Source organism: Calonectris borealis, chromosome 17 (assembly GCF_964195595.1).
Source record: "Calonectris borealis chromosome 17, bCalBor7.hap1.2, whole genome shotgun sequence".
Classification (NCBI taxonomy): Eukaryota; Metazoa; Chordata; class Aves; order Procellariiformes; family Procellariidae; genus Calonectris; species Calonectris borealis.
Window position 1 is genome coordinate 10290603 of NC_134328.1, and position 16158 is coordinate 10306760.

At 38.7% G+C, this 16158-nt stretch overlaps 1 protein-coding gene across 1 annotated transcript in view; it reads left to right on the forward strand.

Moving 5' to 3' along the window:
• Positions 1-16158, forward strand: part of TSHZ2 (teashirt zinc finger homeobox 2) — a 220930-nt gene that overhangs the window by 125760 nt on the left and 79012 nt on the right. Inside the window, exon 2 of the mRNA XM_075166541.1 lies at positions 12285-15363. Within this exon, the coding sequence (XP_075022642.1) occupies positions 12285-15355 (3071 nt within the window). The 3' untranslated portion in view covers positions 15356-15363. The remainder of the gene's footprint in view (positions 1-12284; positions 15364-16158) is intronic.

Here is a 16158-nt window from a genome sequence, read left to right on the forward strand (position 1 = left end):
GCTTCAGGGGTCTTAATCAAAATATAGTGCAGATCCTGTAACACACTCTCACAATACAAACGCAGTTTGAACATGGATGTAAATGTAATGTGCAAAATCCCTTGTAATGCTTCATTTTCTAAATGCTCTCTGCATCCATTTCCACCACAACTTTAAGAAAGTAGACTGGTTTTTCTTACTGATTCTTTCTGAATGCCCTGATAATAATCCTGCTCTGTTCATCCTCCTGATTCCCAGCAGAATTTCAAGGAAAAGCATTATACATGGATTCATCTATTGTCTTAGAGGTTAAAGCCCTGTTCACGTTTAAGGAAACCCTCTTGGACTGATCTCTGCTTTGCAGTTGTTTCGTTTGATTTATCTTCTGTTGTTCATAGTTTCACTGATCACTTTCTTATTACTTTTACACTTCCATCCATTTCAGTTTTGTACTCCTTTTCGAGCGATTTCTTATACCGCCCCTGCCACCTGCTCCCACCTGATGAATTGTCTGCTCAAACTGTTGATCTTGACCTGGCATGGTCTCTTCCACAGAAAATAAATGATGCCACACAGACATATAATGATGCCTTAATAAACATCCCAGGTACATTTGCTCCTCTGCAGAAGTGCAGAGCTTGAAAGGTGGTGTCCCAATTGCATGCTGATGCCTGGGAGGCAATGAAATGGAAGAGGTAGGAATTAAACAAAAATGGAGAAGTTTTGCTCTTTGTGTGTACTTAACCACACTTGAAAATTCCCTGGACCTTTTTTCCAAGCTCTTGGCTGCATTTACACTAGTGATTACTAGAAACAGCAATAAATATATTTTAATTCTTTAAGCATTTGAAATGGCTTTTTTTTTTAATGGCTTTTTTTTGTATTTGGGCTTGCCTGCAGCAGCAATTCATTTTTCAAAAAGTCAGTATTATGAGTAATTTGGTAGAGGTCAGATGCCCTCTGTTGCTTTTCCTTCCAAGTCTGAGTGAGGCCCTGGGAAGTTTATAAAGTTTTTTTATTCTACTACAAAGTTGGATAGTAGAGATAGTTAATCCACTCTTTCAGCTCTTTCAGGATTTTAGCGTATGGATTTTTGATCCACTAGGCTACTTTGTGAATTCCTGCAGGCCTTAAATCCAGTTATGATGGATATAATATATAGCTTTTTTGTACCCAGTGAGGTCCCTCACTTCGGCAGTGGTTACATCATGATACCTGTGCTGAAGAAGTCGTTTCTGTCAGTAAGTGACCTTTCTGATTATTGGATTTTTTTACCATAACTCATAGTTGTTATTTCTTGCTGAGATTCAGGAAAAGCTGATCCTGTGCAGCTGCAGCCTCCTGTTGTTGCTGCCTGTTTTTTTATGCTTTGTCCCATATGATAAATTTCAGTTATCACTTAGGACAAGGCAGGAATGCAACACTGAGACTGTGGTGATTATGATCTGTAAATGATCTGTGTACTGGCCCTGGATCTAAGTCCTTCCTTGGATCATTTGAGACACAATTTAAAAGAACACAGCTTAATATTTGTGTTTCAATCATTTTTCTTTTTTTTTTCTTTGAAATTTCTGTTATTTTAATAATCTTGATAAATACTTGGAAAGTATATTTATTTTCCGTATCAGTTGGAAGCTTTTCCTTTTGACATGGATTGATTTGTTTTGCACAAGTTTCTTGCAGAATGGAACCAACAGTACTAATTTTACTACTGATAATTATTAGTGTTCTTGCTATTAATAGACCTTCACATCTGCAAGGAAACAGTAGGGCAGCATCCCAGATTGTCTGGAAAGAGAACGGAAAGCACTGGAGAGTATCAAAACTGGGAGCTTTTTGGGGCAGGAAGACTTTTGTTCCATGTTGGTAAAAGATTTTTGTAGTGCAGTATTGGTGTTGGGGGCAGTACATTAATAAAATTACAATGGTAATAATAAAGCTGCAGTATATTTGCCTGATCTATTAAGAGAGTGATAAGATACGATTCCCCCAAAACTTCGGATAAAAATGATTGCAAGTTCATGCTACCAAAGCCAGCATGAGCACACCTGCGGTCATGCCTCTCGCAGAGGGAGTATTTTGGGCAGGTCCTTAAAAGAAGTTATTTCCATCTTTGAAACAGATTTCAAAGGATCACAGGTTGATTCTTATCACAGTTGCTGATGCCTTCTCACCATTGACTGCAATGAGGAGTGAAAAGCAGGATCAGGGCCTCTGTGTGCCCACTTCCTTGGGTAGAGGAATGTCTGAACATTAAGTAGGTGGATGCATACATATTATATATATTAAGTACTCTTTTAGGTGGCTTGTTTAGGTATCCTTCACGCTGACAACAATGTAAGGGATAAAAAAGAAACCTGTGGACTACAGTTAGTAGGCGATCCCACTCTGACCTGGACTGTGTCAGTGCCAGCAGGAGGAAAGATTTCTCTCTAATGAACCTCCATTACCTATGGACTCTGTTCTTTTCCACAGCATGGATTGAATTTTGACGGTTTTACGTGACTCAGGAATAGTGTTGTGCATGTATAGACTGTATGTTTGAAGGAGTTGTTTTGACCTTTCTTATCTCTGACTGGTGTTGCAAAGATGGAGTGATGTATAACAGAGATTTTGTGACAGAGTAATAATAAGAAAGAATCTGACTGCAAGTTGCTCATTATTGGATCTCTTTTAAATGCCAGAACCTTCTATGTTTGCCTTCAAACAACACTGAGCACCTAAATCACCATAGTAAACAGATACAGAAAGAGACAGAAAGGTTAAAAGTGTACTCATAATCTCTTGCTTTTCCTCCTAAACATGTTTGATAGCAATATTGTTTCTTAAAAACAATATGACCTCATTTGTAAAGCAATATTCATGCTAAACTAGTCAGCTGTTAAATATACCCAGCACTGTGCATTATGATGAAGCTAAACCAGAATTTCAATTATTTTCTGGACACATTTAAAATTATAATACTTTACTGGGTTAGTGTTATAGTTCATCCAAATTACTCACAAAGTATCATATCAATCTCTTGCAACTGCTTATTGCTTACATATCTGAGAAGTTAGTCGAAGTAGGATGCCGTCTGGGGTAATGACCTTCATGCTGGCTTAGTGCTTTGATGGTTATGTGGCTATAAGTGCAGGGATGTCTAATGGTCAAAAGTCAACGTCTGTTGGCCATAATATTTGTCACAAAAGAAACAGACTATTCATTTGGACCAACATTTGCAACAGTATGTTCCTGAAAAGAAAATAAAGAGGGAAATAAAACACTTGATGATCTGTGTATTCTTCACTAGTGTCCCTTTTACGCTGCAATCCCAGCAAGTGAAAATTCACACTTCAAAACTATTTGCAGTTTTTTATTGCCTGGAATGCAAGATCAAAACAAAGCAAGAAGATGAGGAAGATATATTTCATTATACTCCCGCTTTCTACTTATGTACCTTATCTAAAGAGATGTTAAGAGACAGATGATGCTGCAGCCATGGTTTAACCAGCTATGAGTAACCAGCACAGATTTATGAATATTACTGGCAAGTATGGCTTAAAGCAGATCTCACTGGAGCTGCAATATGGCTGTGTGTCCAAAGGAAAAAACAAAAGGCCCACTGCTCTTTAGGCAAATGTTATAATCATGGTGTACTTTTAAAGCCACGTTAATACTTTTTAAAAACAGGCTGTAACACCAGGTCCTAGTCAACAAGTTATTGCAAGGAGCTTGCATTTTATGCAGCATCTTCAGCTGTGCGTGAATTCTGCGCTTTAATAAATACATCTCTACCCATCACTGGATCGTGAAGCTGAGTACTCAAGTAGCTCTAGATTTTCCATTCGCCATACAAGCACTTCCCAGTGTGCTCCGGCAGAACGTGTACAAGAAGCAGCATTTTGCAGTTCAACGGACAGGGAGGCTGGGATTTTGAAGAGAAAATGGCTGATCATGGAGTTTATCTGTAAAAACATCTGAGCTTTGAACTGACCCTGTGCAACTTGCAAAAGGCCACCTCAGCAATCAGTGGCAGATGCCGGAGTTAGGAGAGCTGAGCCTGTCTCTTAGCCCCTTGCTCTGGTAGATTTTCTATCAAGGCTGACTCATTTAATCCTTAGTCACATGACTGAAATCAGGCTGCTATTGTTTACATATTAATAATTGATTATTAAGTAATTATGGCAGTGAAGCATCATCATGCCATAGCCTCCCTTTATGTCAGATAAGCTTATCTACTCTTACCCCAAATGGGACAATCTTAACAGGTTTATGAGCTTTCTTGAATTGGGGCTTAAATTCTTCAGCATGAGACCAGATACTCCATTGTATTTAGCCAAGCTGGTCTGTTTTGAATTGGGGAGGCCAAGAAATAAGCAGCCTTTTAAAAATAACAATCAAATAATTTGTCTTTCACATCGTGCTATTCAATGCACTGAACAAGCATCAGTTATTAACAGAAACAGTAATTTCCCACAGTAGCAGACCATACCTAAACACTCAAAACCAACTGTGTGAAGGGCTAGTACTTCAAGATTTTTACACCTTGAACATAGTAATGAAAAGGAATATGATTATATAGATCTATTTTTAGAATAAACATTGTGCTTTCATACACAGAATTCTTCACTCTGATCAAGAGCCTTTCAGGGAAAGTGTTGATCTTTCACTGGTTTATTACACCTAATATGTCCAGCCTCGAGTGTACCCCATGTACATTCAAAGCCAGGGCCCAACTCTTTTCAAGGGGAATATGTTGTGAAGAAATGCTGTCCATGAGATAAGCCATGGATTCAATAGAAATGATTCAAAGATTTTTTTTTTTTAGGATAAAAAGCAACTGTCCATAAACATAATCCTCATCTTCTTTCTATTTATAATTGCATTTAATATAAATGTACTTCATTACTGGAAAGCAGTCTTCACGGCCATACAATAGCAAACAAATTCTTCAGAAGCATCTTTAATTATTCATTTGACTGTACTATATTTTATGCTACTTTTCATAAATGTTAATCTTTATTATTGCCTTACCAGGAAAAAAAAAGAAAGAAGGAAAGAAATACCTGTTATTAAATGACCTATCAGGCTGACATGGATAAATGTTGGTAGCTATTTAATTGTTTCCCATCTGCAGTTTTATACAGTTTCTATCAAACTGAAGGGTAATTTTTTTAGTAGCTGCTTATTTTAAATGTACAAAACCCTTGTGTGTAATTCCATTAGCTGCCCTACAGCATTGCAATCTACAGTTTCCCTGAGGCTGTTGTGAAATATTGATGAAATCCTTGCTTTTGTGGCTTCCTCTGATACACTAAACATTTGTCTGATGTTAGTTGAACTTGAATGGATCTGTTCAGAGTTATATCAGTAGTGACTTCAAAGGCTGTAAGGCTGTTACAGTTTTTTTTTACAAACTGAAGTTTCAAAGCCTTACCATGTGGTACTTTAAAAAAACAAAGTTCATATCAAATGAACCAAAGTGCTAGCAATACACTGGTAAAACTCATTACACTTTCAATTTATATAGATTTTTTTTTTTTTTGTGATTCTGATTGGTAGCTCATGCCATTTAAAGAAATTTAGATTGGTATTTAGGGGAACCTAGGATAATGAAAGAGGGAAAACATAATTTGAAACTTGGATTTTAAATGAGGTAATCTATAAATTTACAAAGCCACTCTGCTGTTTTCCACAACAATAAATAGGACAAGAGAAAACAGAAGAAAGGCGAAGAGAGACGAAAGTTTCAGACTTATGCTTTCATCAGTAAACTGATTTACACTGGTGCAATTAAAATGACTAATGAGGAAAAGATATTTGCTGCTACTGTATTCCTTTAATTGTTCAGGACCAAACTGCATTTTGGAAAGCACCCTTTGTATCTGTACTAGCAATTAAATGCAACGCGTACTGATGTGGTGATGCGATGACTGCCTGATACCCATCTAAAACTTTGCCTGCTGAGGACAGGGCGAGGACTTTGGTGCGAGAGAAGGGCAGGGGGGATGGACGGGGCAAAGGCGGGGGTCTGCTGCTCGTGCACAGCAAAGGGCTGTGAAGGTCGAGTTCTTTGCATTCAAGTGATGCAACGATTCATAGCTTTCATTAGACGCGTATTTGTTGAAAATACAATCTGGAGAATGTCAAACACCTTCAGCTGATTGAAACAATGAAATTGTAAGTTCCAGGGCTTTGTACAAAATAACAAACAGAAATGTTTTTAACCAAAGGCAAATTATTCACTTACACCGAAAGCCCTTATGTAAGGAACTTGAACTGTTGGCTCTGAACAAGGTTAAATCCATTTCTGCAACAGCTAGCACCTGGCAATTCAGCCATTCAAACTGACTGAATCCAGAGCAAGGCAAATATGACTGAAGTTGCTTTTTTTTCGCAGTGCAATAACTGACTATGTAAACAACATCATCCTTAAGGAAAATTATGCAAGAAAAAACTCCATAATAATTCTGTCCCTGCTATCGACTCTCAGCTCAGCAGAGCGCATCAGCTCACGTCTTTTTTTCAGTCTTCCTTTTGTTTGTTTTTTTTTCCTGTTTTATTATTGGTTTTGCTTCAAGTTTATGGGTCGCTCACAAGCCAGTTCCCTGCACATATGCTTCCAGCCAGTGATCATTTTCATTTGACTCATAAGTGTGTAGGATGCAATGTACAAAAGACATAATCTGTTCTCCTTTGTGCTGCTAAAAGTCCCACTGAAACTAGTGGGTATTTTGCCTTCTTAACCAGTAGGAAATTGGACATTTAATAGAAAACTTTATAATACAACTCTAATTAGAGTACAAAAAAATGAAAGCCCAAAATTGCTTCACTTCAGCATCACATATAAATAATGGTTATGACTCCATGGAATTGCCTTTGAGTGTTAAAATTCAGTTGTGGCAGAAGCCACTCCAAGTTTCCTTGCTCCTAAGCTGCAGTGGCTTGCAAGCTTGGCACCACAGAGGTTGCTTCTATCCTCCAGCAGTGGATGGTAGTGGATGTTTCCTTTCCACCTCTGCAATAGGCAGAAATTCATGCCCTAGTATCAGCTGATGTAACTATTTGAAAAAGAAAGAAAAGAAAGGCAAAGGAATATTGGGAAAAATCTCTCCTTTGAGATGACGAGTTGTTTTGGACACAAAATTGCATCACTAGAGTGCTGACTGAAACTTCCTTACTGAGCCACTGCAAAATGAATTTGGGTGTGAATTTGGATGCTGCTAGTAATAGCAGCAAATGGTGCAAATACCTTCCCATTATCCAAAACAATTAACTGGCCTCCAAGAAAAGAGGCAATTGAGCATATTCAGCCTTTTCTGAGGTTTTGAGAACATCCAAAACCTTCCTCAGCATGCACATAGCTTTAGGAATAAACCTCACACTACCAGGATGTTTAGACCAGATGACAGAGATGCTCCTTCGTCTCCTACACCCATGATTCAGAGCCAGACACTCCCTGCTCCCTCTGTGGTGAGAATGGTAACCTTTCCCTGCATTTTCTTTCCATCTTGCAGAACTTAACAGAAAGTTATTTCAATAGTTATTTGTATGACAAATTTCATGTTTTGAGAGTTCTTTCTATGAAACTCCATTGCATTTCTGGAGTGCTGCATTGGGTTTAGTCCTGTTAAATTCCAAAATGTCTTTGATATAAGAGTTATGCAACAGGGTAGGGACTTTTTTTCCTCAGTTGCCAATTTATCTCTTCAGTTGCTTTTCAAACTGGGATGAATCAATAGCTATGAACTTCTACAAAGAGCCAGGTTAAGATTTGTCTTGGGGTAGCTGATGTAGTTAGACATTTTTGAGAAAAAGGAATGAGAAGTGGTCATTACCCATTATCTGCGTGAAATATTCCAGAGAAAGAAACAGCTTCTGCCAAACACAAATAATGTTTGAGCTGAAGCCAGACAAGAAGGAAACAAGATCACCTTATAGCATTGTGAGATTGCTCTACTAATGATGTTATTGCAAGTAAAACTGGTATATATATATCTGAAGAAGTGCAGATGGTGCATGGGTTTTACACGGATTAGCAGTGTTGTTCTGGACAATGATTCACTGTCCCTTTTCTTGGCAGAAAATAAATTTTCCAGTCTTGGAAAGAAACATGTATATATATATTTTAAGAAGTGTTTCTCTATGTGGAAAAAGAGCAAATTTGAGTGAAAATAGCATCCACTGGTGGAAAAGTTAACAGTCAGAATGAGCACTTTAAAAAAAAAAGATGTATTCACACTCTACAATTTAAGGTCAGAAGTGATGTATAACGTGGTGCAAATTACAGGTTAGTCGAGGGTGCAGGGGCCTGAAACTCAATATTGGATTCAACATCCTTGGGAGCTTAGCTCAGTGCTGTCTGCATAGGAGGATCAAGGCTTCAAGGTGGATGTGGATAGAGTTTTAGACCCTTGAGTTCAAAAAAGAGTTTTTGCAGGTGTATTAAGTGGACCTGCTTTCTTTTAGTTACTCTTTAGAAATATGCTAGAAATATCTAAGAAAATGTTATCTTTTGAAGAATAAAGAATCAGCTGTTTATTACAACCTTTATCCTAGAGAAGCAGATTTCTTGAGTTGCCATGAATCCAATCACGAAGGCACAGAGGGAAATGTTTAAAAAAGTTAAAACATTTTAGAATTGTATTTATGATTATTATCCATATGATAATATTATCCTTACTGATGTCATGATTTTGATACATGCTATCTTGGGATCAATCAGCACTAAAACCAAATACTGTATTTCCATTTAGGAAGCCAGAAATTGCTTCCATTCAATGCACTGAAGCTCCCGGGTTTTGTCCGGTCTTCCAGATAGTGAAATTTTAGTCCCCCACTTCTTCAGGACTGCACATTGCCCATCTTACATCTCTGCCTGGGCCTGTTTAATTTTGGTGGGAAAAATTCTCATCTGGGAAAAGGAGGAAGCATTCATCTGATTACTGAGTTTGGATTTCTTTAATTTTTTTTTTTCCCCCTGTAAGACAGCTATATATGAACATCTCAGAGGTTTGGAATGTCAGAATAAGCCTGGGGGAGAACTGGTGGGAAGAGAACAGGTCACTCAACAATTTATTATATGGACATCAATATGACGTGCAAAATTTATGCTACTTATTACAGACACTGCATTTAAAGTATGTGGGTGTACAGGCTTAAGACATCCTTTACTTATAAAATAAATAATGCAAAGTCCACTTAAATTAATGTTATTTCTGTTAAATAACTACATCAGTTCCTATCAAACTTCATGTCCAATGAAATCTTACTAAAAACCACTGTTGGAAGGACACATGCATTTCTTGTACCCTAGGTTGTCTGCACAGAAGGGTCTCCATGTCCTTAAAATGCCCACAGCAATTTAAATCATTTAAATAAACAGAAATGGTTTTACAAGTAGGATACTGAAATGCGTTTTCAAAGCTGCCTGGAATCCTTAACGATTAAAATGGACCTGACTGTGAAATTTTGATGGTGTTTTCTAATAAGTTACTTTTACCACTTTCATAAGATTGTGTCTGTATCTTACAGAGACACAAAAAAAGAGGATTTCTCAGCACAAGTTACTCTTCTGTAAAGGTTATAGTAAACATGTCGATGTCTAATTAAGCAGAAAATTTTATCTGTATTATGGGGGATGTGCAGCTGTCTGATACTTCTGCTTCTCCTAGTAAACCCTTTTAGAAGGACAAAGGATATTGTGAGGTAGAAACTACTGTATGTATCTTCCAAAGGAAAAAATTACCTTCTGGTGAAAAATGGGTTAATAGTCTTTGAAGAATTGGTGCTGAAATGGAGAATCAAATTTGCACTGCCCCAAAACTGTGTGAATGCTATTTGTTGTCTGTTTTGTCTGATTCCTTCATTGGATTCCCTTCTTATTTTTGTTTTGCTGGGTGTAATATGCTTGGCACTGTGATACATCCTGGCAGGGGGCCAGCGTCGCTACCTACGCTGTACAGTATCTCTAACACCGCGAGAACCATGTCAGCCCGGCTCATCAGTTCATGCTGCTTGTTTAACAAGGTTACTCATGACGTGTAGGAGCTTTTGCCGCCTCCATGTCCCTCCATTCTCCTTGTCCCCCTGAAAAACATACGAGCTCAGAAAGGGGTACATGGAAAGTATTATCTGGTTATTAGTGAAGAAGTTTAGGGAGGAGGAAAAAATACTTTATTCTTAGTGTTGTCTTTGCTGCCTGCCTCAGTCTGATCATCTGTAAACAGGGCTACTAATATTTCCTGGACCCCAACACACTACTAAAAGTCTTATTTTTTAATATTTAACATTTAATGTTTAATATTTAGCTTCTTTGCTAAAAGCATCTGCTGAAGAGCACAGTGTTCCTACTACTATGTGATTATTATTTTATTATGCTAAAATGGTGTCCAGGCCATTTGCTCATAGCCACTGCTGTTGTCTTTGCCTCTGGTTGTGAAGTTGCCTGGTATCACCCCTGGAGTAAGCCAAGCCCAGCTCTAAGCTGGTGTGATCTGTGCAGGTCCTAAGACTGTGGGAAGGGTGTCGGAAAGACGACTCGCGTAGTTTTCTCAGCCCATCCACAGAGAGCGCCATCAGGTCCCTCTTCTTATACTGCAGCTCCACCCAGGAAACTTCCTCTAGTTCTGGTTCATCTCTTTGGCTTGACGGTAAACATGTGTTGGAAGGGGTGAGATACACATGCAAATAGGTTGAAAAATTGAAATACATACCTGAAAAAACTGTGGCAGGCTTTGTCCATATGTTAATCAAAATGCTTCTACCTTTTCTGCCCATCCTTTTTAATCTGCTAAAAGGATATCATTTGTGCAGGAGTACCAAATTCAAGGGAGCAAAATGAGCCAGGTTCTCAAAAAAACATAAAATGGCTTTTCTTAGAAGATGGGAAGGAATTGGATTTGAAACAAATAACACTTTTAGGGTCATCTACCTTGTGCTTTCTGAGCTTTTAGGGTTACTTCACAATTACGAGTACTAGCGTTTTATTTTATTTTTGCTTAGTTATTTTTAAGGGCAGCTTTGATTTGGGGGTTTTGGCTTTTTCTTTTTTTTTACATACTTACCTGACACAAAAAGCTAGATCTTAAGCAAACACAACAAAGTACTTCTGAGACTGCAGTGCAGTCACTAGGGTTAGCAGCACTGTGTTTGCACCTAACAGGAAGAGCTCATCAACATAGCTCCTACGAAGACTTGTGCTTCGGAAATCAACATTTACTTTTGATGAGTGGCTGTCAATAACAGTGAATTGTTTCAATGTCTGCTTGCATTGTGCATAACAGCTTTGCAATGGCTGTTAAAAAATTACACCGGGGTTTTGTGAAAACATATCTGAACCATTCATTCTGTTCCATCTCTTCTTGTGGGGGTCTGGGAGTGAATTGCTGACTGTGTTGAGTCATTGTGAATTTATCCAATGGCTGCAATGGAGCTAATTCACCCTCAAAAATCCTCTTTAATTCGTCAGTCTGTTTTTAACCAGGTTATCTTCTATAAGGCCAGGAAAAAAAAAACCTGAATTCCTTAATTAATTTTAAATTTTACAGCTCTTCCAGTATCAAGTTCATCTTATTAATTAAATAGTTAATTTGTCAAAGAAAATCTTTCTGGATTTGCTCTACTTTTCCAGTTTTACAATTAACTTTGGTCTACCTCTGTCACATCCTAATACTCTTCTGTAACGTCCAAGGGTTCTTGCCCTGAAATTTATGGATTTGTTTTTACTGAAGCACAATTTGCTTTTATGGTACACAGTACATTACTTTTATAAACAAAAGCGTTCCACTTATGCCTATTAACACTTTCAGATGTTGTATTTTGACATATAAATTATTTGTGTACATTCTAAAGTGCATTTTTAGGTGATCAAATGGCAAAAGGTTACTGTACCTAGATGCTGCTATGAACCAGGAAGATTATGGCAGTTATTTTCTTCTGTTCCGTGCCAATTCTACCCTTTCTTTCACTGAGGCTAAAAACAATTTGATAGAATTGAAGCTTTTAGTATAAACTTTAAATTCTTACATATGAATTTTCCAACTGTCCCATTACAGGACAGTTAGAATTATACTCCCATGACAGGAAAATTATTAACTCAGAATCTCTGGCAGTTATAAAGAATTATGATCGTCTGCCAATAAAATGCAGCAACCTTCGCAGAAAGAGACATCATTTCGCTTTTTTCACTTCCAGAACTAACAGGCAATAAAGTTGTAGATTAAAACGAAGTCTGGTAAAGAAAATACATAGTGAAACTAGAAAGCTCGAACTGTAGTATTCTCCTTTAACAAGTTATTTCATATATTAACATTACATTTCAGGTTATGTCCAAGAGGAAGATTTAAAGGAAGAGGAAGATATAAAGGAGGAGGAAGAAGATGATGATGACAACAACTCAACTGCTCAACTCCAGGGCAGCAATGACACTGGCACGGATGAGGAACACGAAGTGGGTCCTGAGCAGAAAGGGAACTTTAGTTACCAGAATTCCCCTGTCAGTCATATATCTAACCAGGATGCAGAAAATGAATCACTGCTAAGTGATGGTAGTGACCATGTGGCAGATATTAAAAGCATTTGCTCTAGAGAGCCACGGGACCCAAAAACCAGCACCCATCCCAAAGCCCAGAATGAAGCACATGATTGCATGGATAAAATGACAGCGGTCTATGCCAACATACTGTCAGACTCTTATTGGACAGGCTTAGGGCTGGGTTTCAAGTTGTCTAACTCTGAAAAGAGGAGTTGTGACAACAGAAATGGAGGGAACAAAGCTGATTTTGATTGGCACCAAGACGCACTGTCAAAAAGCTTGCAGCAGAATTTACCTTCCAGACCTGTCTCGAAACCCAACCTGTTCAGCTCGGTCCAGCTCTACAGGCAGAGCAGCAAAATGTGTGGAACTGTGTTCACAGGCGCCAGCCGGTTTCGGTGCCGGCAGTGCAGCGCTGCCTATGACACATTGGTAGAACTAACGGTTCATATGAATGAGACAGGTCACTACCAAGATGACAACCATAAAAAGGACAAGCACAGACCTACCAGCTACTCAAAGCCCCGAAAAAGGGCTTTCCAGGACATGGACAAGGAAGATGCACAAAAAGTTCTGAAATGTATGTTCTGTGGTGACTCTTTTGATTCCCTTCAAGATCTGAGTGTTCATATGATAAAAACAAAACATTACCAAAAAGTGCCTTTGAAGGAGCCGGTACCAACCATTTCTTCAAAAATGGTCACTCCAGCAAAGAAACGTGTGTTTGATGTTAACAGGCCTTGTTCCCCCGATTCCACGACGGGGTCTTTCTCAGATACTTTTTCTCCTCAAAAGAATGCGAACCTGCAGTTATCATCTAACAACCGCTACGGCTACCAGAATGGCGCCAGCTATACGTGGCAGTTTGAGGCATGCAAATCCCAGATTTTGAAGTGTATGGAATGTGGAAGTTCCCATGATACCTTGCAGCAGCTCACAACCCACATGATGGTCACTGGCCATTTCTTGAAAGTGACCAGTTCAGCTTCAAAGAAAGGAAAGCAACTTGTTCTGGATCCTTTAGCTGTGGAAAAAATGCAATCACTGTCTGAAGCACCAGCCAATGACAGCCCAGTTTCAAAATCAACTAGTAAATCATCTGCAGAATGTATAGCTCCCACCTCCGAACTAAAAAAAGAAAGTAAAAAAGACAAAGCTGATGATGCAAACAAAGATGAGAAAGCATTAAAAACTGAAGAGTATGAAGACACTCTTCAGAAACCACTGGATCCCACAATGAAATACCAGTACCTAAGAGAAGAAGATTTAGAAGATGGTTCAAAGGGTGGTGGGGACATTTTAAAGTCCTTGGAGAACACTGTCACAACAGCCATCAATAAAGCTCAAAATGGAGCGCCCAGCTGGAGTGCATATCCCAGCATCCACGCAGCTTATCAGCTTTCAGAAGGAGCTAAACCGTCTTTGCCTGTGGGTTCCCAAGTACTGCAAATCAGGCCAACAATCACCAATAAATTGAGGCCAATAGCTCCAAAGTGGAAGGTCATGCCTCTGGTCCCTATCTCAGCAAATGTGGCCCAGTGCACTCAAGTCAAGAAGGAAACTGATGACAAGGAAGAGGTACAAAAGGACTATGCTAAAGACGGCATCCAAGCTGAGCCTGCCTCACTCAGCCAGAGCGAGAGAGAACCTCTCCTCAAATCTGAAGCCTCTGTGGAGCCAAAAAAGACAGAACCATGTCCCTTGAAAGAAGAAGACAAAATTAAAGAGGACAGCGGAAAAGAAAAACCAGTCCTTAAGGAACCAGCAGCAGCTTCTCTTAGTAATGGTTGTGCTGCCGCCAACCATTCGTCTGAACTGCCTTGTGTCAATCCTCTCAGTGCGCTGCAGTCAGTACTGAATAATCACTTGGGCAAAGCCACTGAGCCTTTACGGCCTCAATCCAACTCCAGCCCCAGCTCTAGCACAATTTCTGTGTTCCACAAACCTAATCTAAATATGATGGAGAAGCCAGTTTTATCTCCTGCTCCAACCCCACCAAAGCCTGCAAGTGTGTCCAGGCACTATTTGTTTGAAAACAATGATCAGCCTATTGACCTGACCAAATCCAAAGGCAAGAAAGCTGAGTCAGCTCAAGCACAATCTTGTACTTCTCCACCTCAAAAACATGCTCTGTCTGACATCGCTGACATGGTCAAAGTTCTTCCCAAAGCTACTACACCAAAACCTGCTGCATCTTCAAGGATCCCATCTATGAAATTGGAAATAGATGTCCGACGCTTTGAGGATGTCTCAACAGAAGTTTCCACTCTTCATAAAAGGAAGGGCAGACAGTCAAACTGGAACCCCCAGCATCTTCTCATTTTGCAAGCTCAGTTTGCTTCCAGCCTCTTCCAGACGTCTGAAGGTAAATATTTATTATCAGATCTAGGCCCACAAGAGCGCATGCAGATTTCAAAATTTACTGGACTGTCAATGACCACCATCAGCCATTGGTTGGCAAATGTCAAGTATCAACTTAGGAAAACCGGAGGAACAAAGTTTTTGAAAAACATGGACAAAGGACATCCAGTCTTTTATTGCAGCGACTGTGCATCTCAGTTTCGAACCCCATCTACTTACATTAGCCACTTAGAATCTCATCTAGGTTTCCAAATGAAAGACATGAACAGGCTGGCTGTGGAGCAGCAAACCAAGGTAGAGCAAGAAATCTCCAGAGTTTCAGTTCAAAGATCTCCTGAAACAATAGCTGGAGAAGAGGACACAGACTCTAAGTTCAAATGTAAGTTGTGCTGTCGGACATTTGCGAGCAAACATGCAGTAAAACTTCATCTAAGCAAAACACACAGCAAGTCACCAGAACACCATTCACAATTTGTAGCAGAAGTGGATGAAGAATAACTCTTAAGGTATGCATGCTCTATAGCGAGTTTTAATTTCATCATTTTAAGGAGGCTTCGTAAGACATTCGTACTTCTTAAATGTAGGAAAACAGTATAAAATGCATAATGTACTCCTGCTTCATTAATCTAGTTGCATGTACATATCCATTTTATAATGTTTTCAAGAAATGTGCTTGGTAAATGCATAACCACATTGCCCTATATAGAAAAGTTGCTTCTTATTAATATTTTCAAAATAGCTGTTTTCTGAGTTCTCACTCTGTTTTTTGTTTCTAAGAATTAATCATTTCATGTCTTATGCACTTCAATGTGGAATGCAACACCTATATGCTACTCTTTGCAATGAGAATGGAAAAAGCAGAAAAAAAGCACTGAAAACCAAAAGATTATTACCTCTCTCAGTGCTAACACACCAGTAAAACTGATTTTGGTGGGGGAAAAGAAGACAATGCAAATGTCAAATTAGCAAAATCTTAATTATTCTAAGTTTCTCATAATCTCAAACCCAGCCTCAAGAATCTACAAATATTTTGAAAATTTTATATCTAGAAGTTGTGTTATTCTTTTGTTGATATTTGGATATTCAGTTTTGTAAAATGTTTTAGTATTTTACAGTTACTTAAGCACTTACTATTGTGAGTGGCCTTTTTTGTCGCATCATTTTAACCTATCTCTCCATCATTCCTTTTTTAATCTTTAAGATGTTTGATTATATTTTGTTTCATGTTGGTGGGAGCGCTAGTCAATCCATAAACATCACTGACTTCACTGCAATTTTTCATATAACCTGGGGGGCTAATG